Here is a 19,318-nt window from a genome sequence, read left to right on the forward strand (position 1 = left end):
TGTCCTTTCTTTATGGAAACAAGATTGCAGAAGCTTGATAACTGATATGAGGCAGTGTCCCACAGAATTTTTGTTGTCTATTTTTTTTAACAGCACAGTGTCCCTTATCTTTAGGAAAAGAATGCTTAAAAGTGGCTGGAAAGGAACAGAAATACAGCAATAACAGACAAGGATGTGATCAATCATACAGCAGAAAAGATACATGTAATTTTCTATTAACAATATAAAATCAATAATACTCTTTAATGTGAAACTGCCTTTGAATGTTTGAAAAAAAATGTTGCTGCACTTGGAATAGTTAAAGGTGTTATTGGGACATGGTGCTGGACTTTTTTATAGCATATTTCATCCTCTGTTCATGTCAGCACGGATTTGCTCCCTCTCATTTTGGTCCCAGCATTCTCCAATCATCAACATCCCCTTAGATTTGGAAGCAAGGAAGGGAGAATCTAAATGTCAGTGAGAAAAGGAAACTTCTCTACTAATGCAACAGTAAAGAAAAAACAGAAAATATTAAAAAAATTTCTCCTGAAGTCCGGGAAAATAATAACCAGTACATCATAGAGAAGAAGTCACTGTAGGTACATATAAATATAGTTATGTACAGTGGGCTATTGTCTATACGTACATATAACCTGTATGCTCTTTTATCTATACACGTGTTTAAAATACTTGGACTTTAAATCATGCTTCTAAAAAAATCTCCTGCATTTCAAGAGGCTGGCCACATCATGTGTCCTTTCCCTCACTGCTGCCCCAGCTCCCCAAGCTGATGCCCAGGTGCACTGGGCATTTCTACTGTACCCACTAACTTCTGGACCCTTTTTCACAGTCCCTCTGCTGCCACTTGCCCTTCCCAGCCAGCCAGTGTGAGGAGTTACTGCTTTGGTGGTGCAGGTACACTGTGGGGTGGCAGAGCTAGGGTAGAGGGCAGATCCCCATGGTCCTAACACAAATCTCAGCATTGTTCTACAGGTGTGAGGAGGGCATGGGAGCTTTCTGGGTACTGCTCTGTCCTTTCTACTCTCTCCCCTGACCACTAGGAACCACTTTGCCTGGTGTTCCTGCCACAAGGTTGCTTATGGTCCCTGGGATGTGCACATTTGTGTTTCCTGGGGAAGTCAGTTGCGCAGAGCTACTGGGTGCCCAGAGAGACAGCTGGGTGTGGGCACCACACCTTGGGACAAATGTCATGCCACTGGCCTGGGGTATCTCCCTTGTGCCAGTGCACTGGGCCTCCTGACCCAGAGCTGTGCAACACCCTGGTCTTTCCATCTGCCTGAGGGTGTCTCTTCCCTGAGCTTCCAGCTGACTTGGCTGTGTCAGAGCCCCACCTGGGCCAGCCCTGTGGCTGGTTCCATCTCTTCCCCAGCACACAGGAGACCATCCTGGAGCTTTCCTTTTCTGAGCAAGCTGGAAAACGTGCACATGCCAGAAGGTCTCACAGAAAGACAGTGGTGTCAGTAAGTGTGCACCTACTGCAGCAGCTTTCTAGGCTTAGCTCTCACGCAGGGAGGTTTGATGGGAAGGCTGGAAAGGATGTGTGCACAGCACCCATAGGCCATGGATGTGCTTGGAGTACAGACCAGTCTTGGGGGTGCCTGGACACTCATGCCACCACCCGCAGCTGGCCGGGAGACAAGCCAACAGGGCAGCACAGCGGCAGTTTCCTCCGGGTGTGTAGCGAGAAGTCCGCAAGCTCCCGTGCCCCGGGGCCATCTCCGCGGCTTGGGCGATCCCCCCGCTTTGCCTGGTGGCTGGGACTCCTTTCCCAGGCAGTGGCAGGTGCCTTATCCTCTGGCCGGGCAGTTTTCCTCCCCCAGCTGCTGCTCTCGCTCTCCTTGTTGTGCTCCAGCGGCTCTTTCACAGCGCTCAAGGTCGAGGCCGGCGGGCTGGGGGGTGCGCAGCCCCCTGTTTTCGGGGGGTGCCCCCGCGTTCAAGGCTGTCGCTGCCTTCCCACGGCCGCCGCAGGTGCTGCGGGCCCGGTTCTCACGGCCGGCTCTCACAACAACCCCCGCCCGGCGGGACGAGGCGGGGCGGGGAACGGGGGTCCCCCCGTGCCCCTCGGCTCTCGGCGGGCGGTGGGTCCCAAGAGCGCCCGGCCCGGATCGCAGCTGCCCCGCCCGAGGCCGGCGACCCCCGTGTCCCGGCCGGGGCTCCCCGGGGCAGCGCGGCGCAGCCCCCGCGGCGGCGGGGCGGGCGGGGGTCTCGGCGGGCGGTGCCCGCGGTGCCCAATGGCCGTCCGCGCTCGGACATAAAAGCGGCGGCCGCGGCTCCACACTCCCTCCGCCGGCCGGGCCCCCCGGAGCCGCCCCTCCCCGCCGCCTCCGCCGCCGCCATGGGCCGCCCCCCGCCGCCGCTCCGCCGGGCGCTCGTCTTCCTCAGCATCCTCCTGCCGCCGCTGCTGCCGCTGGCCGGGAGCGCCGCTGGCGTCGGGACACGCCGCGCCCGTGAGCCAGGACCGAGGGGGGCGGGCCGGTGGGGGGTAATCCCTGCCCCATTCCCAGGGGCTGCGGTGGGCGCCCGCCGCATCAGGGACGCTTGCTCATCCCCCCGCGATGGGCACTGGGGGGTCCCCTGCCACGGAGGATGACCCCGTTTTACTCATCTCCCGCTGGTGTGTCCTTGACGCCTGTGCATACTTGTCACCCTGACAGTATGGGGACCCCTGCGTCCCGAGGGGCCCTGTGCTGCTGCCTAAAAGGCTTGGGGGGGGGGGGGGTCTCTGCCTTCCCTGAGCGGGGACGAGAGGTGCAGTTCTCCTTCCAGCCCCAGAGGAGATCCAGAGGTGCCCTGGATGGGACTGGTCCCTCCCCGTACTGGGCTATGCCGGGACCCCCAGGCGCGGAGCCGCAGAGGGGCTGTGCAGGTGGATGCCCGCTGCGGCCGCCCCGCCTGATCCCGGGCCCGGCTCCCTCTCGCCCGCAGCGGCTGCCAGCCCCACGTGTGCAGCCTCAGGCCAGGCCGCCTGCGTTTCCGGCTGCATCCCCGTTCCCTGGCTCTGCGATGGCGAGCAGCAGTGTCCTGACGGCACGGACGAGCAGTGCGGTGAGTGGCACCCAGCCGGTGTCATGGGGCGGCCTGGGGAGCTGTGCTGCGCAGACATCAAGGGGCCCTGGTGCTCTGGGGAGTGGTAGGACAGGACAGAGGCACCTCAGTCTTTGCTGGCTCTGCCTGTGTAGCTTCCTGCAGGGACATATGTGCTCCAGAGATCCTTAGGAATATCTGTGGCATGAGAACACATCCTGGAACTCTGCGCTCCTTGGGCACTGCCTGCGCCTGTCCCGTGCCAGGATGTAGCAGACCCTTGTTGTTCTGCTGTAGCAGCAGGTCCCAGTGACTGCGTGCTGTCCCTGCAGATGTTGCCTGCGGCGGGGACCCCCATGTGTGGCAGTGTGACGATGGCCGGTGTGTCTCTAGCAGCTGGCGCTGCGATGGTGCTGCTGACTGCCTGGATGGCTCTGATGAGCAGGACTGTGGTATGTACTCTCTGCTGGGGCTGAGTGGGGGTGGCTGGGGGTGCAGGGCAGGCTGGTGAGTGCTGCGCTGTTTCCTCAGTGTGCGGGTCAAAGAAGGTGCAGTGTCCTGGCACCCACCACTGCATCCCGCATTGGGAGCTGTGCGATCGGCACCAAGACTGTGAGGATGGCTGGGATGAGGAGGGGTGTCCCCAGCAGCCCTGCCTGCCTGGGCAGTGGCAGTGCAGGAACAGGGTGTGCATCATGGCTGAGTGGAAGTGCAATGGGATCGATGACTGTGGTGATTCCTCGGATGAAGATATCTGCGGTAAGCAAGAACACTGGATGCTCCTCCATAGGGTGAGACCTGTCTGGGCCATGTGTGAATTAGGGAGTGTTTTGTTCTCCTGGGCCCCAGCTTCCCTTGGGATGGTGGCAAGCTTGCCAGGAAGCTGCTGATGCTTTGCAGGGCCTCCCCATGAGGCTGGGACCCAGGGTATTGGTGTGCCCTGCTGACATGAGCTCTGTGTGCCATAGCTCCCTGTACACCTGGCATGGTGCGCTGCGATGAGGGCAAGTGTATCCTGGAGTCCCTGATGTGCGATGACAAGGATGACTGCTTGGATGGCACGGATGAGCCCAGCACGTGTGGTAAGTTACACACAGCTGCTGGCTGATGCCCATCTGGGAGGGGAGCCACAGAGCTGTCCTGCCTCACGTCACCCTTTGCTGCATCCCCACAGGTCGGAGCTGCTTTGTACGCAACGGGGGCTGTGCAGAGACGTGTACTGACACACACTGGGGAGTGCAGTGCTCCTGTGGGACTGGCTGGGTGCTGCAGGCAGATGGGCAAAGCTGTGCTGGTAAGGGGAGGTCAGGGTGCATGTGCTTCCATGACATGTAGCCTTGGCCACTGACAGCAGTGTCAGTGGCCAAGGCTTCTGGGGAAGCACCTGCCTCTGCCCTGCTCCTGCCTGTGTGTCCTGTAAAGATTGTATCTAGATAATGTCCCAGCAGCAGCTGGTGCATTTTGGGGCTGAGGCCCATGTTCTTGTATCTAGGCAGCTTGCCTGTAGTCCCAGGGAAGCAGTGGCAATGCTGTCTGGGGCAACTCTGTGGCAGACTGCTGATCTCACCTGTCTGTGCAGATGTGGACGAGTGCTCCCTGGAGTATGGACCCTGCAGCCAGCTGTGCACCAACACCCCGGGCACTTTCAGCTGTGCCTGTCTCCAGGGCTACACCCTGCGGCATGGCACTGCCTGTGAAGTGACAGGTAGGGAGAGGAGGGGAGCCCAGGCTGTACCCCCCAGCCATGTCCCTGTCCCTGACGGGAGTGCCCTCCCCAGCCATGTCCCTGGTCAGTGAGTGACCTTCCTCTCACTCTGGCAGACAATTCAACACAGATCCTGGTGGCCGTGGGGCAGGACCTGGCCCTTCTGGATGTACGGACCCAAGCCTACCGGCCCCTGCTCTCCACTGAGACAGAACCCCGCGCCCTGGTGTATGACCTGCTCCGAGAAACCTACTACTGGCTGACAGAGGATGGAGAGCTCCGTGTCCACCACCCGGGGAAAGGCACACAGCTTCTCTATGCAGGTGAGCAGGACCAAGCATGCTGGGTGCTGTAGCAGGGCTGAGATGGGTGCTGAGAGCTGGCCTGCCACCCCAGTACTGCTCTTCCTGTATAGAGGAAGGGGCAGCCCGAGTTTGTCACACAGTCTGGAGCACGTGTGCCTTAAAACTGCTCTGTCTCTACAGATGCCGGAGAGGTGAACAGCATCTCTGTGGACTGGTTCACAGGGCAGCTGTACTGGGCCAGCAGCCATCCTCCAGCCATATGTGCAGGGCTGGGTGATGGCCGTGGCTACGTGACAGTGCTGGGGAAGGACATTGCACCAGAGCAGCTGACAGTGAATCCAGGTGCAAGGTGAGCAATGAATGAGCCAGGGTTGGCCCAGGCTTCTGGGATTGCAATGCTGGTGGTGCCTGCTGTGGGGCCATGGCAGCACTGGTGTTATCCTGTGAAGTGGATGCTGAGTGCCTGCTCCCAGGTCCCTGTACTGGGTGAACCGTGGACAGAGGGGCCGGACAGTCATTGCTGCAGCTGGCATGGATGGTTCAAACCGGCGGGAGCTCACAGTTGTGTCCATGGAGGAGCCTGTGGGGCTGAGCCTGGACCATGTGGCTGGCAGGCTGTACTGGATCAGCGAGTACAAAGAGGTAGGGATGAGGGGCAGCAGGGCTCTCTTGCACCCAGGGAGATGATGAGGTGGGAGTTGGGAGGGTGGCCCTTGTTCCCCTGTGTCCATGGCCAAAGCATGGGAGGGAGCAGGGAGCGGTGCCTAGGTCTGGCATGCATCCCTGGGCTGGGAGGAGAAGGGCCAAGGTGTGGGGATGCTACATAGCTACCATGCCATGCCTTGTCCCCAGTCCATTGAGACCCTGCGGGTGGATGGCAGCGGGCGCCACACCTTCCACGCTGTTTTGCGGAGCCACACGGAGCCGCTGGGCCTGGCTGTGTTTGAGAGCCGGTTCTTCTGGACCGATGGCACAGAGCTGGTGTCAGCCACCTGGGCCTCTCCCCAGGAGCATGCAGTACTGCTCCGTGCCTCTATCTCAGCTTTCACTGTGCTGCATGCCCTGCAGCAGCCTCCCAGTGAGTACCTGCAGGTGCTGCACTGCTGCAAGGCTGGCAGCATGGCAGCAACCCCTGCTACATCCCTGGGTTCTGGGGAAAGCTCACTGAGTCCTGGAGCTCACCAGGTCCTGCCCGATGGTTTGCCTGATGCTGTGATGAAGGGTTGTGGGGTTGGTACAGAGGGGACCTATAAAACTGTTGGAAAGGCCATGGCTTTGGGTAGACCTGAGTCCCCTTAACTCACATGATATTGCTACCCTGCCTCCAGCCCTTATTCAGTCCCAGGACGGCCTGTGGTTTTTGGAGACTGGGAGAGATACTGGGGTCATGACTACCTGAGCTTTTAACATCCTCTTGCTCCCAGGGGACACTGCTGCATGTGCTCTGGGCCTGTGCAGTCACCTTTGCCTCCTGTCCCCTGTGCATCCTCAAGGCTACAAGTGTGCATGTCCAGAGGGCCTCTTCCTCCTGCCCTCGGGGAAGTGTGCAGGTGAGCAGGGTCTGGCTCTCTGTAGTGGTATACATCCATGTGGGAGTTGAAGAAGGGCCATAACGGGCTTTGGCTTTGGTGGGATGAGGTTCCCAGCACACACCAGTGCTGTGACATTTCTGTCTTGGTTCATTCTGGTGACCCCATCCAGTATCCCTGGGGCTGTGCTCACACACTGCCCTTATGCTCTTGCAGAGCTGTCCATCGTGTATGCATCAGGAAAGGCCATCTCCCTGGTGCATGTGGGCCCTGGAGCACACACCAAACTGGTGCAGGAGTGGCAGGAGCCCCTCCACCTGCAAGATGTGGACTGGCAGAGGTCAGTGCTCTATGGGACAGATGATCGTGGGACTCTCCTACGTGTTGTGGGCTACCCTGGTTGGAGAGAGGCCATTGTGACTGGGATGCCAGGTGAGACTCTATAGATAGAGATAGAGGGCACATTTCCTTTCCTGATACTTCCTGATGCCTGAGGATCTCCTGGGTGCAGAGCATAGTGGTCTGAGCAGTCTGAGTGGTCTGTGCAGAGCACAGTAAGGCCACGTCGAGGCAGTGGGCAGCTGTATCCTGGGTTTAGGGTCTAGGGGCACCCAGGCAGAGGTGCAGGGTCATGGGACAGCCTCATAACTGCTTGCCTGCTCTTGCCAAGTCTGCTCTGCCCGTGTGGACATCCGCTCGGGGGACCTATACTGGCTCGCATGTAACCGGAGGGACATCGGGGTGATCCGGACGTCTGACAAGGCTCCACACATCCTGCACCGGGCTCGCAGCAGCATCCAGCACCTCTTCTTGGACTGGCAGCGTGACACTCTGTACTGGCTGGCCCGCGGGCAACCCCTGCAGGCACTGAGCCTGGCAGGGGGTGCTCCGTGGGATGCCTGGAATGAGACATGGCCTGGAGACCTGCCTGCAGCCATGGACAGCAGAGCCTTCAGTGTGCTCTGGAGCTCAGCCCTGGGTGAGCCCTGCTGGTGTCTGAAGCAAGGAGGGGAGGTGGTGGATGTAGGAGGAGGGGTGATCAGCCATGCCCCACGTGCAGCAGTTCCCTGCCTGGACAGTGGGATGCTTGTGGGGCAGACTCGGGACCCTGGCCTCAGCCATGAGGTCCCTGCCATAGCTGTGGGCTGTGGGGTGCAGGGTGAGCCATGGGGGGTGTGGGCAGGCACAGGTCCTGCCATGCCTCTGCCTCACAGGCCTGCAGGCGCTGAGTCTGACCAAGCGGCAAGCAGTCACCCTGACACCCAGCTGGTCCCATGGCCTCATGGCCGCCTTTGAGCCATACCTGGTGTCAGCAAATGGGACAGCTCTGCTGCTGTGGGACCGGAGAACGCTGGCTCTCGTGCTGTCCCTGCCGGCAGCAGGTGTGCAGGGCGTGGTGGCCTTCGTGGGCTCAGAGCTGCAGGCTGGTAAGAGTGGCCATGGCTTTGTGCCTGGTGTTGCTGCTGTACCTGACGGGGCTGGGTGGCCCGTGCTACTCTGAGCTGTGGCAGGGTGCCTGGCTACTGCTGGTCATGTGGGGTGCTCTGGGAGGTACCTGGAGTGCAGGGAGGGTATGGTCCCAACAAATCCCAAATCTTCTGCCAGTGCCACCAAGCAAAGAGTCTGCCGTGCCACTCCTTCCACCTGTGACCACCACTGTGAGGACAACCACAAGCACCACTGCTGCTCGGCTTACCACCCCCACCACAACACCACCGCCAAGCCAGACCAGCGCTGCACTCAGCACTACTCCTGCACCAACCAGCAAAGCTACTACATCACAAACTACCACCAGACAGTCCACCACCTCTGCATCAACAACTGTCCGGCCCACACTGACCAAGACTACCACTGTGCAGCCAGTCACCAGCACCACTCGATCTTTTACAACTAAGATCACTGCCCCACAGGCAACCACAACCACCCCACGCTCAAACAGTTCTGCATGGGTGGTGACACCTACCCCACCCCTCCAGTCCAGCACTGCACACCCACTGACCCCCATTCTCCATCTGTCCTGTTCTCGCACGCATGTGCCCTGCCGTGATGGCACTGGGTGTGTGGCCCAGGAGTACCTGTGTGATGGGGAAAAGGACTGTGCAGATGGCTCTGATGAGGATGGGTGTGCCCAGCTCTGCAACACCCCAGGTAGGAGCCATTCTTCTGTCCGCTGTGCAAAAGGGATCTGGGTCAGCCTGTGCCAGGCCTTCTGGCTGCTTCCTAGTGGGGTTTTTGGGACAGGGTCCTGGTAAAGTCCTGGTAAAGTCTGATTCTTGTGATAAGACATACTGGTTCCTTCTGAGCTTGGCACTGGGCTTGAGGTGCTGTTGGAAAAGGATAGAGTTGATCTCACTGCTCATAGTGACCTAGATGTGGCTGAGTTGAGACTGCCACAATCACCTTGCTCAGGACCTAGGCTCCTGGAGATGTATTGTCCAGGAGGGACCAAGCCTTGTCCCTTGTGGGGCCTTTCTAGGTCACTGGAGGGCTAGCAGAGGGTCTGGGCACCTTGGCTGCCTTCTGCAGGCAGTGCAAAGCCCCTTGTCTCCCCAGGGGCCTTCCACTGTGCGAGCGGAGCCACGTGCGTCGGGGCGGGAGAGCGCTGTGACGGGGTGCAGCAGTGTCCCGACGGCTCGGATGAGACAGGCTGCTGGACCCCCACGCAGGAGTGTGCCCTGCGCTGCGACGACGCCACCCGCTGCATCCCCAGGAGCTGGCTGTGTGACGGCCATGCCGACTGCCTGGACAGCACGGATGAGCAGGGCTGTGGTAAGACCCTGGGGCTGAATGGGATGGACTCTTGGGGTTGCCTGACCCACAGGCAGATGCACTAGGTTTCTTGTGGGTCCTGGAGCGGGCACTGCCCAGGGCTGCCTGCTGAGAGGATGGGGTCAGTGCCCCTGCTCAGCCCCGGCCTTTGCCCACAGTGCTGAAGGAGTGTGGTCCCGCTGAGTTTTCCTGTCGGAGCGGGCAGTGCGTGGCCCTGGCCCTGCACTGCGATGGTGACCACGACTGCCAGGATGGCTCAGACGAGGAGGGCTGTGCTGTGCCCCGGCCGCTGCTCTGCCGTGAGGGTGAGGTGACGTGTTCCCACAGTGGGGAGTGTGTGCCAGAGGCCTGGCGCTGTGATGGTGCTGCTGACTGTAGGGATGGCTCAGATGAGCAGGTGAGTGGAGCAGTGGGGACACAGCCTGTCCCCACTCATGCCTGGGAGGGCAGGTAGCCTTTTTCACCCTCTGCCTTGCAGGGCTGCCCTTGGGAGGAAGAGCTGTGTGAGGACCAGCAGTGGGGCTGCTCCCGTGGCCGTGAGTGCATCCCTGATGTCTGGCGCTGTGATGGAGAGACTGACTGCACTGATGGCAGTGATGAGGCTGGCTGTGAGCAACACCTTCATTTTATTCCCTGTCTCACCCCGGGGTGGGTGGTGGGTGCCCAGCACGGAGAGAGATGGGTATGTGTCTATGCTGAGATGAAGGGCCCATGTGCTGGCTGCCTATTCCAAGCAGCCCTGGTGGCTCCAGGTCCTGAGTAGCTGTTCTCCCTGCAGGGACCAGTGGCCTTTGGATTAATATAGCCTGAAGCCAGGCTACTGGCACAGCTCTGGCTGCAGTGAGCTCTGAGCAGCCTCTGGGAGCAGCTAAATCTGCCCCAAATGAGCAGAAGGAGCTGGTGGATGAGGCTCAGCGCAGCCTTTCCCCCATGTCCCTGCAGGCCACCCTGCTCCCTGCCAGAGTAATGAGTACCCCTGTGGGCTGGGGTCCTGCCTGAATGCATCCCTGGTGTGCAACGGCCGGCAGGACTGCACGGATGGCTCAGACGAGGGCGGGAACTGCTCTGTGCCCTGCCAGCGGTCCTGCACTCATCTCTGCTACCCCTCGCCCCAGGGCCCTGTGAGTGCTAGCAGCCCTGGGGCAGGGGCTTGTCATAGCACAATGCCCTGCTCCAGCTGCAGAAGGGAGCCTCATGTCCCCAGGGTGGGCAGCTGATGGTTCCTTTTCCCCCAGCGGTGCTGGTGTGGCCCGGGCTATCGCCTTGCTGCGGATGGTCTGTCCTGCATGGACATAGACGAGTGCACGGAGTGGGGCAAGGGAGCCTGCAGCCAGACATGCCTCAATGCTCCGGGGTCCTACAGCTGTGGCTGTCTCCCTGGCTACCTGCTGGAGCCTGATGGCCACACCTGCAAACTCACTGGTAAGTCCTGGGGTGGCCAAGCAGCGCTGAGGCTGGCCCTGGCCCTCTAAGATACCCTGGGAGCTGGTGGATACTTGTCCTCCTGTGTCTGCTGCCCATGGGAAACCTTGTAGTCCTGTGGATGGGCTGAGTCCCAGCAAGCTCCAATGCCTGTGAGTGCTGTGTTCCTTGTCTGCATGTACTGGGACCATGGGACCATTAGTGCTGAGCAGGGTCGTGTGGCTGTGTTACCCCAGGACCAGAGCCCAAGCTGCTGGTGGCTGTGCAGTCCGAGGTGCTGTCCTATGGCCTGCGGAGTGGCCATGAGGAGGTAGTGCTGGCCACTGACAAGGATCGTGTTGTCTTCTCACTCGACTATGACTTGGTGGAGAGGAAAGTCTTCTGGATGGACCTGGCCACAGAGAGCATCCGCTGGCAGGACCTCAGCTCGGGAAAGAAGGGCACATTGGTGAAAGGTAGGCTGTGACAACATGGGGTTAGCAGGGCTGGCCTCCCCTACTGTGCAGTCTCCAGGTTGGAGAGGGGTGCCAAGCTCTGATCCCTTATGTGGAGAAACACTAGTGGGAGCAAGGTTGGGAGGAGCCAGAGCTTCTGGGATGGAGGGATCTGGGCTGGGAGCATTATGCCAAAGGGCTGTGCAGTTGTCACCCCACACAGGTGCTGCCTCTTGAATGAATTTCAGGTGTGAGATCAGACTGTATAGCAGTGGACTGGCTCGGGAGAAACCTGTACTGGACAGATGGGGTAGCAGGGCAGGTTCTGGCTACTCGCTTGGGGGCTGCCTGGCAAGGGATACCAGAGTACACTGTGGTGATGGATGGAGACCTGGACCAGCCCCACTCCCTGGTGCTCCAGCCTCTGGCAGGGTAAGTCTGGGACAAGAGGACATGAGGACCTCCTTACCATCCCTGCCCTGCCCCATTTTCCTCTGTGGAGGCAGATGAGAGGCTGGGGAGGAGGGAGGATGGCCTCACCTTGGTGCTGTGGGGACTACATGACAGGAGAAGAAAGAGCCCAGATACCTGCCCCTGCCCTGCATGGAGCTCTCAATGCACCCATGATGAGATGGGAAGCTCCAGGCTGCTTTTCTGGGCTGCCTTGGTGCTGGGTCGATGCTGTGTCAGGTCCATAGGCTTATACCTGCCTTCCCACCAGGCTGATGTACTGGTCAGAGGTGGGGAGCCACTCACGGCTGATGGAGGCCAGCATGGATGGGAGTTGGCGGCACGTGCTGCTGGCCCAGGGACTGGGCTGGCCCACAGCACTGGCCCTCGACCTCCCCACCCAGAGGATCTTCTGGCTGGATGAGAAGCTGGGCAGTGTCGGTTCTGCACGTCTGGATGGCAGCGGTGTGAAGGTGTGGTGGGGCACTGGTGGTGGGCTCTGATGGGGACCAGGATGGGCACTGACAGCCTCTCTGACAGGTCCTGAAGCTGCACTGGGTCCGGAGCCCCTTTGCAGCAGCTGTGTGCGAGGGGCAGCTCTACTGGTCGGAGAGGAAGACATGGTCCGTGCAGCAGGTGGACAAGGCCAGCGGCAAGAACAGGACGGTGCTGCTCAAACGGCACGGGCAGCCCCATGGCCTCCAGGTACCTTCTTGGGGAAACCCAAGCCCTGCTGTGGCAGCTCTGCTGATCTCCCATCCTGCACAGGACTGCTGTCCTCTGAGCGAAGAGGCACTGGGAGCTGTACCCCCATCCCAGTGGTCTTTGAGTAGTAGTCTCTGTGGCCAAGTGTCTCTGGTCCCCTGGGACCATCTCTGCCTCACCATCCTGCCCTGAGCTGGGCAGTGTGTGGGCCCTGGGAGCACAGTGTGCTGTCAGTCGTGCTCAGTTCTGCCAGCACGTGCTGATGGAGCCGAGGCTGAGCCCACTGTCCCACAGGTGATGCACCCAGCCCTGCGCCCCGCAGCCCCCAACCCGTGTGAGGCGCGCGGCTGCTCCCACCTGTGCCTGCTGAGCGCCAGGCACACGGGGCAGTGCCGCTGCCCTGCTGGGCTGATGCTGGCTGCCAACGAGACCACCTGCCTGCCCATCCGTGATTCGGCCTTTGCCCTCCTGGTGTCACCGGCAGCTGTGGCACAGGTACTGCCCTCTGGAGCCAGCCCTGGGGGCTGCTGTTCTTGCCACTGTCAGGGAAGAGGGGTCCACATCCTAGTGCTGCCTCCTTCCTCTAGGTCTACCTGAAGGACCTGCCCACATCAGCTGGATCCCAAGGGCTTCCCCCACACCGGGCCCTGCCTTTGGCCAAGGTGAGCCGCCTGACAGCGGTTGACTACGCAGTGAAAGACAAGAGTTTGTACTTTGCAGAAGTGGGAGGCAATTCCATTGGACTGCTGCGCCTGAAGGACTGGGGACGGCTGTCCTGGAAGAAGGCAGTAGCTGTGGAGGGCACGGTGACATCCCTGGCCTTGGACTGGCTGAGTGGGAACCTTTACTGGATTGGGGGCCAGCCACCCACCATCCATGTGGCAGCTCCCAGGGGGCGGTGGGTCCTGGCACTACTCAGCGAGGGGCTGCAGGGTGCTGCCTGGCTGGCACTGTGTCCTCGTGCTTCCACCATGTGCTTTGTCACAGCAGCCGGCAGCCATGGGCGTGGTGCCGTGGTGGAGTGTGCGGCCATGGACGGCACTGGCCGCAGAGCGGTCTGGAGGAGAGCCCGGGCTCCCACTGGCCTTGCCTTTGGGGGTGCTGGCACCAGGCTGTACTGGGCAGACCAGGGTGAGTGAGGATGGGAGCCGGGGCACTGCGGGGCGGTAGCAGTGGTGGAGGCACTCAGTCTGCAAAGCACAGCCTGGCACAGCCCTGAGGGGCAGCCTGGAGCCCTCTCTGTCACCACACTGAAGCCTCTCCCACCTGTGCCTTGCAGAGCGAGGAACCATCAGCAGTGTTGAGCTGGATGGATCCCACTTCCGGCTGGTGCGGGAAGGGCTGCATGGTCTCTCACTCTTTGCCGTAGGAGAAGGCTTTCTGCTCTGGAGCACAACCTCAACCAATGGTAGGTCTGTCTGCTGTGCTTTGCCCAGCTCCTCCTGCTGCACTAGGACACGGGGTTTTGCCAGTCCCCGTGGGGTGCAGGCTTGCCCCTCCGTGGGGTCAAGGGCAAGCTAGGGGACCCCCCCACCTCCCAGCTCAGGCACCCTTGCGGGAGGAGGTGGAGCAGTGCTGACCCCATGTGTCTCCAGGCTCCAGCAAGATCTGGCACAGCCGGCTGGAGCAGGCTGAGAACTGGTGGTTCCCAATGGAGCAGGAGCTGGTAGACATGAGGATTTACAGCCAGTTCTCACAGGAAGGTGGGTCTGGGACTGCCCCAGCCCAGGGCATCTGTGGGGTTCAGCTGTGCCTTGCGGTGGCTGTGCTAACCAGCGCTGTTTTGGCAGGCACCAATGGCTGTGCAAAGAGCAATGGGGGCTGTGCCCAGCTCTGCCTGCCCAACCCTGCAGGGCGGCAGTGCCGCTGCTCTCCCGGGTACCACCTGGTGCACGGGGCAGCGTGTGCGCTGGCACCGCCTTGCCCCGCCCCGCTGCAGGCCTGCCCCGACCTCCAGAGCTGCATCTCCAGAGAGCAGGTCTGTGATGGGCGCCCCGACTGTGCCGACGGCTCCGATGAGTCTGACTGTGAGTGCCCACCCACAGCCTGGCGTGCCAGGGTCCTGGGCATGGGATAGCCTGCCCAGGCTCGCCCACTTTGGCAAGGGGTCTTACCTGTGTCTCTGCTGATCCATGCCCATCTCTCCAGGCACCTCAGTGAAGGTGGGGACGCAGGTACCTGCAGTGGCACCATCAGCAATGTCCCATGTAGAACAGGAACCAGTCTCATCCATAGCTGCACCCCAGCCTCGGCAGCCTCACCCCAGCTTATCTGCAGCCCCTGGCCCCCAGGAGCACGGAGAGCCCTTCGTGGTGCCCCCCAGCACGGAGGAGGTGCTGGGGGCTGTGCCCTGCAGCAGCGAGACGTGCAACCTGCGCGGGGACTGTGCCATCGAGGCTGGCCGAGTGACGTGCCACTGCGCCCTGGGCTATCGTGGCGACTACTGCGAGGAGGCCGAGGTGCAGCCCCTGGCAGGACCCATTGTGCTGGGGGTGGCCGTGCTCCTGCTGCTGGCTGCTGCTGCTGTGGGGGCCCTGGCCTACATGCGGAGACGGGACAGGCGAAGGAGGTGAGCGCTGGGGCTGCACTGGGCTGGGTACAGCTGGAATAGAGGGACAGGGTCTCCTTGCCCAGGGACAGTGCGGAGTCCTGATGCACTCCTGGGTTATATGGGAAGCTGCAATCACCCCAGCAGGCTGTTATCAGGGGTTGTGGTAGGACTTTGGGATCTGCCCCATCTCTAGGAGTTGGCCATGCCATTCTCGGTGTGCATTTTTCCCTCTCCAGGACCTCGAGCACTGCTTCCACTCGGGTGCTGACACTGTACCACCGTGAAAGTGATCCAGAGGAAGAGGATGAGGAGGAGGAAGAGCTCCCCCCCAAGAGTGATACATTTGTGAATGAAGCTTATGAAGGGAAAGAGGTGAGTAGCATCTGGAGCAGGCCCTGCTAAGGACCCCACTGCCACCCTGCAGTGCCCCAGGACCCAGTGCTGGCATAGTGCCCACTCCCGAAGCAAGCTCTGCCCTCCTGCTGAAGGAGAGGGGCAATACCAACAGTGCCTAGAGTCTGACAGGGCTGTCCCTGTGCTAAGGTGCGGGGTGGGCTTGGAGAGGTTGGGTCGGACTCACCCGATACACCCATCTGTGATTTCTGCAGGAGCTGCCAGCCCTGCTGAGGAAAGGACCATCTCACATCAACACCGTAATTTCATAAAGGAACGTTGTGCAGCATCTCTTGTGCCTTTGTGGTTTGTGTGTGGGCTGGGGAGGGGAGGTTGGTTTGCTCTTTCTAGATGTCTAAGACCTAGGGAATGTAAGAATGCAGACAAAAAATGTTTGGGAGGTTTATCAGGAAGTCTCCAAGTCCAACACAGTCTCTGAGACTGTCCCTTGAGTACTGTCCCTCTGCAGCAAGGTTTAGCTTGCTGACCAGGGTGCCTTGGGCACACCTGGTATAAGAATCTGGCCAAATAACTCTGCAAGGAAGCTGGCTTGGCTCTTACCTTGTTATGCAGGGGGCTGAGAAGGATTTTATAGTGGAGTTCTGACCTCCTGAGTGTCACTTACAAACCAGTGAGACCAGTTTTACCACCTCACACCAAGCTAATTTTGAAAGGGGAAATAAAATGCTATTTTTTTTCCTCTGTGATCTTACTCCCCCCACCCTCCCCACTCCACCCTGAAGTGGCTGTGCTCCAGGAGGGAGAAATCTCTTCAAGAGCTGATTTTGACCATGGGGGAAAAGTCCTTTGGGAAAGTGCTATAAAAGCTAGCTGTTGCCTTTTACAGACCTTTTCTCCCTGCTTCAGGCAAAACACAGGGAAGCTGGGTGCGCCATGCCCGCTGGCTCTCAGCCCAACCTGCCTGGCAGAAAGCCCATAACCATCCCACAGTACAAACCCGTTGCTTTGAATTTATTTTGCTTTTTGCACAGTCCTGAGCTGGGCAGGGATGTGAGACAGGTGCTCCCCTCCCCTACTGCCTGCTCTGAAGGTTACACACTTCTGACCTGTATGTTATTTACATGGGAGCACCAAAGCTGTCTCTGCCCAAGCTGCTGTGCATGGTACAGGAAGATGAGGTAAAAGCAGCACAAAGGGACTGGAGCCACCTCTGGTTCCAAATCCAGCATGGCTTTGGCACAGTTGTAGATCCTGGAGCACAGCAGACTTTTGAGGAAGTTGCAAATATTCAGAACAGGTCCTTGGTCTTGTTTCCAGCAAGAGAGAACCCAGAGGGGGTCAGAGGGGCCCCAGGAGAAGGGCATGGCTTGCAGGGGCAGGGGCCAGCACTGCTCTTGATGCCAGGGAGCTGACTGCTATCCCAGTGCTGGGGCTACAAGTCAGAGTCACAAGGTGGGCTTCTCCCCCAGCGCTGTCCATCTTTCTCATCCTCCAGCACATCCCAGGGATTGTTGTAAGCTCTACTGGAGCCCGAGCCAGCCTCTGTCACAGGGGTGGGGGGCAATTTGGGAGCTCTGCGCTCCTTGCAGCAGTGATGGAAGCTAAGGGTGAGGGCCAGCCCCCCCAGGATTTCCAGACAGCTTCCCAAATAGCTCAGCACCAAGCTGTAGCCTACGGTCAGCGTGCTGCCGGGCGGGGCAGGCAGTGCCCACAGCTCCTGGGTGTACCAGGAGCTGGGCACGAGGCTCATCAGCCCGGAGAGGAGCAGCACCAGCCCTGCCACGCCGGCCACCAGGTGCCGGGGCTCGGGCTGCCAGCAGCGAACACCCAGGGCGGCCACCACCAAGCCCACCAGGGTGACCACGAGCGAGGAGGGCATCAGCCCTTGGGCCACCCGCACGGGCACCTGCTCGAAGTAGCCCAGCTCGTCGGCCTGCCCGCAGAGGCGGTCGTGGGTGCTCTGCCGCTCCCTGCATATGTCCCAGATGCCCTGCTCCCAAATGACGTCCATGGGCTGGTCAGGTACGAGGCTCACCTGCCTCCAGCTGGGTGCCAGCGTGCCCGTGAGTGTCAGCAGGAGCCCGCAGGGGCACAGCACCAGCCCCACGATCATCTCCGCCGGCGTCCGCATGCTGGGGACGGGGGTGAAGCGGGATCCGGAGGGCTTCTGCTCGCCCGAGGTCCGCAGGAGCTCCGGGGCTCGCTGGACAGGAGCTGTGGCACCGGTGCGGGCAGGGCGGGGGTCCCGCGGCCGTGCCGGAGCCTCTCAGGCCGCGCCGGAGCCCCCGAGGCGGGCAGCCCGCGGAGCCGCCCCAGCCCTGCCCCGCCCGCCCGGGCCTGGGGAGGTGCTGACAGGAGGCGGTGCCGGCGGGCGGGGCCCGGCCTGGGCAGGGCTGGCCGGCACCTGCGGCGGGGACAGCGCCTTCCCGGGCTGCGGAGCCCGCGGGGACAGCGCCTTCCCGGGCTGCGGAGCACGCGGGGACAGCGCCTTGCAGGGCTGCGGAGCCCGCGGGGAGCGCCGCAGCTCCGGCCCCGCTATCCCCTCGCAGGTGGCGGGATGGGGGCCGTGCTCGGGCTGGTGGGCGGCGTAGGACCCTGTTACAGCTCCCTCCGTTCGCTGCATGCCAGCTTATTTTGCTATCAAATTAGCTAACTAATTAATTAAAATAATTAGGATGAAATGCTGGCAGATCTCACATTTGGTAACTGGACCAAGAGACCTCCCCATCTCCCTGTCCTTCAGGGAGAGCTCCTGAGCTTGGCCCTGCTCCTTTCGTCCCATGCTGCCCTCAGAGGGCACCCGCAGCAGCCTGGCTCTGGGCAAGAAGAGTCCCTGGGATGTCCACTGAGACTGGCACGGGAAATCACCACATTTGAGAACGCCAGCGTGGGATTTTGAGCCCCAAAAAGCACTCGTCTTGGGCCTCGCCCAATGTCCCTGAGTTTCTGCCGGTCACACTGAGCCCAGGAGAGGGCAGCATGCTCTGTGGTTGGATTTGGGGTGAGCAACGCCGGCTGAGCTGGGAGGCTGGCTCTGTGCGCGCCCCACGGCATCTTTGCGCTGCTGGTTGCTGGCCTTGGAGGGAGGAAGGAAGGAAAGCCTTCCGTCTGGAGGGCTGCGTGGGGCTGTGCTGGACCAGCTGTCCCCGCCTCCCTTCCCCACTCCTCCATCCCACAGCTATTTCCCGAAGTCCTGAAGCCCTTCAGCTCTCTGGGTGCCAGATCATTTTGAGGAGGGATTTTGAAGTTGTTGAACCCTGGATCTTAGTCCAGCTGGAAGGCAGGGGTGGGTTGGAGTCAGGCAAAGGCTCATGTCTCCAGCCACGTCTACAGAGCAGCCAGATGAGCACAGCTCCAGAACAGGAACACCTGGCTTTGTGGTATGTAGCCAGTAGCTTGCTAAAACTTGGCACTCCTCATCTGGGAAACTAAGCTAGGGGTTACTGATTCCTTTCCTGTCCAATTAACTTCTGTAACTTTTACCCTACTCCAGCCACTGACTCTGTGCCATGCACTCACTACTGCCCTGGGAGCTGTGGGTCCAACCAACACACCAAATGCTGCTGGCCTGATGTGTTTCCCGAGTCTGCCTTTTGCCATGGGATCCCTGCACAGGAACAGGTGCTGCAAGCCTGAAACCTTATAGTCCTGCCTCTCTCGTGAGCTGTATCTGGACACCTTTCCATCCGGACAGCAAGTGGAGGTTGGCTGTGAAATGTAGTGCTCCTAGAGGAGAGGGAGGCAGAGGGAAAGGGCTGGTAGCAAGCTGGGTGGCACAGTGCCATGGATGAGTGCCTATCAGTGCCCTTTGCCTCCTGCCCGCTCAGGAGGCTTTTACCAAGGTGACAAATCACAGCTTGGTGGCAGTGCTGTCAGGTGTAGCAGTGGTTGCCCATGGACCATCCAAGCCAAGCTGTGAGCAGTTGATAGCAAGCCCTGAGTCCTGCATGGCTGGCCAGGACTTTTCTACCCATCCCAGAAGTGTGGGTAGGCATGTGCCAACCCTGATGGAAAGGGAGGAATTCTCCATTTTGTTGGATTTGCCCACATTTTACCCAGAAAGGCTA

General features: G+C 60.3%; 2 protein-coding genes across 4 annotated transcripts; one reads left to right on the forward strand and one right to left on the reverse strand.

The window, feature by feature from the left end:
* The first annotated feature begins 2,297 nt into the window (after window positions 1-2,297).
* LOC132072408 (prolow-density lipoprotein receptor-related protein 1-like) lies at window positions 2,298-15,579 on the forward strand. Of its 3 annotated transcripts, none has more exons than XM_059470713.1 (33): window positions 2,298-2,450; window positions 2,929-3,048; window positions 3,360-3,479; window positions 3,559-3,786; window positions 3,996-4,109; window positions 4,202-4,321; window positions 4,607-4,732; window positions 4,849-5,055; window positions 5,218-5,386; window positions 5,511-5,679; window positions 5,890-6,115; window positions 6,462-6,587; window positions 6,783-6,998; window positions 7,237-7,545; window positions 7,781-7,993; window positions 8,172-8,714; window positions 9,120-9,335; window positions 9,494-9,732; window positions 9,814-9,943; window positions 10,278-10,456; window positions 10,571-10,757; window positions 10,994-11,212; window positions 11,440-11,623; window positions 11,913-12,114; window positions 12,182-12,346; window positions 12,641-12,841; window positions 12,934-13,477; window positions 13,626-13,754; window positions 13,942-14,049; window positions 14,137-14,373; window positions 14,495-14,915; window positions 15,134-15,269; window positions 15,506-15,579. In XM_059470713.1, exons 1-33 carry the CDS (start codon window positions 2,339-2,341, stop codon window positions 15,560-15,562), a joined length of 6,672 nt encoding a protein of 2,223 aa, XP_059326696.1. In that variant the 5' UTR covers window positions 2,298-2,338; the 3' UTR covers window positions 15,563-15,579. The 3 variants fall into 3 exon arrangements, with proteins under 3 accessions (XP_059326696.1, XP_059326697.1, XP_059326698.1); XM_059470714.1 differs by having other exon boundaries at window positions 6,531-6,587; XM_059470715.1 differs by lacking the exon at window positions 3,559-3,786.
* A 683-nt stretch (window positions 15,580-16,262) lies between these two features.
* Window positions 16,263-17,382, reverse strand: CLDN23 (claudin 23). The gene has a single exon (XM_059470975.1). The coding sequence runs from the start codon at window positions 17,380-17,382 to the stop codon at window positions 16,684-16,686; it is 699 nt and encodes a 232-aa protein (XP_059326958.1). The 3' UTR covers window positions 16,263-16,683.
* Between the last annotated feature and the right edge of the window lie 1,936 nt (window positions 17,383-19,318).

The sequence above is a fragment of the Ammospiza nelsoni genome, chromosome 4 (assembly GCF_027579445.1).
Source record: "Ammospiza nelsoni isolate bAmmNel1 chromosome 4, bAmmNel1.pri, whole genome shotgun sequence".
Taxonomy (NCBI): Eukaryota; Metazoa; Chordata; class Aves; order Passeriformes; family Passerellidae; genus Ammospiza; species Ammospiza nelsoni.

Bases quoted from the DNA above. Each gene is read 5' to 3' on its own strand.
- LOC132072408 (XM_059470713.1), top strand. From the start codon at position 2,339: ATGGGCCGCCCCCCGCCGCCGCTCCGCCGGGCGCTCGTCTTCCTCAGC. The intron at 7,546-7,780 runs GTGAGCCCTGCT...TCTGCCTCACAG, and splicing joins GCTCTGGAGCTCAGCCCTGG to GCCTGCAGGCGCTGAGTCTG. The intron at 9,944-10,277 runs GTGAGCAACACC...ATGTCCCTGCAG, and splicing joins TGGCAGTGATGAGGCTGGCT to GCCACCCTGCTCCCTGCCAG.
- CLDN23 (XM_059470975.1), bottom strand. From the start codon at position 17,382: ATGCGGACGCCGGCGGAGATGATCGTGGGGCTGGTGCTGTGCCCCTGC.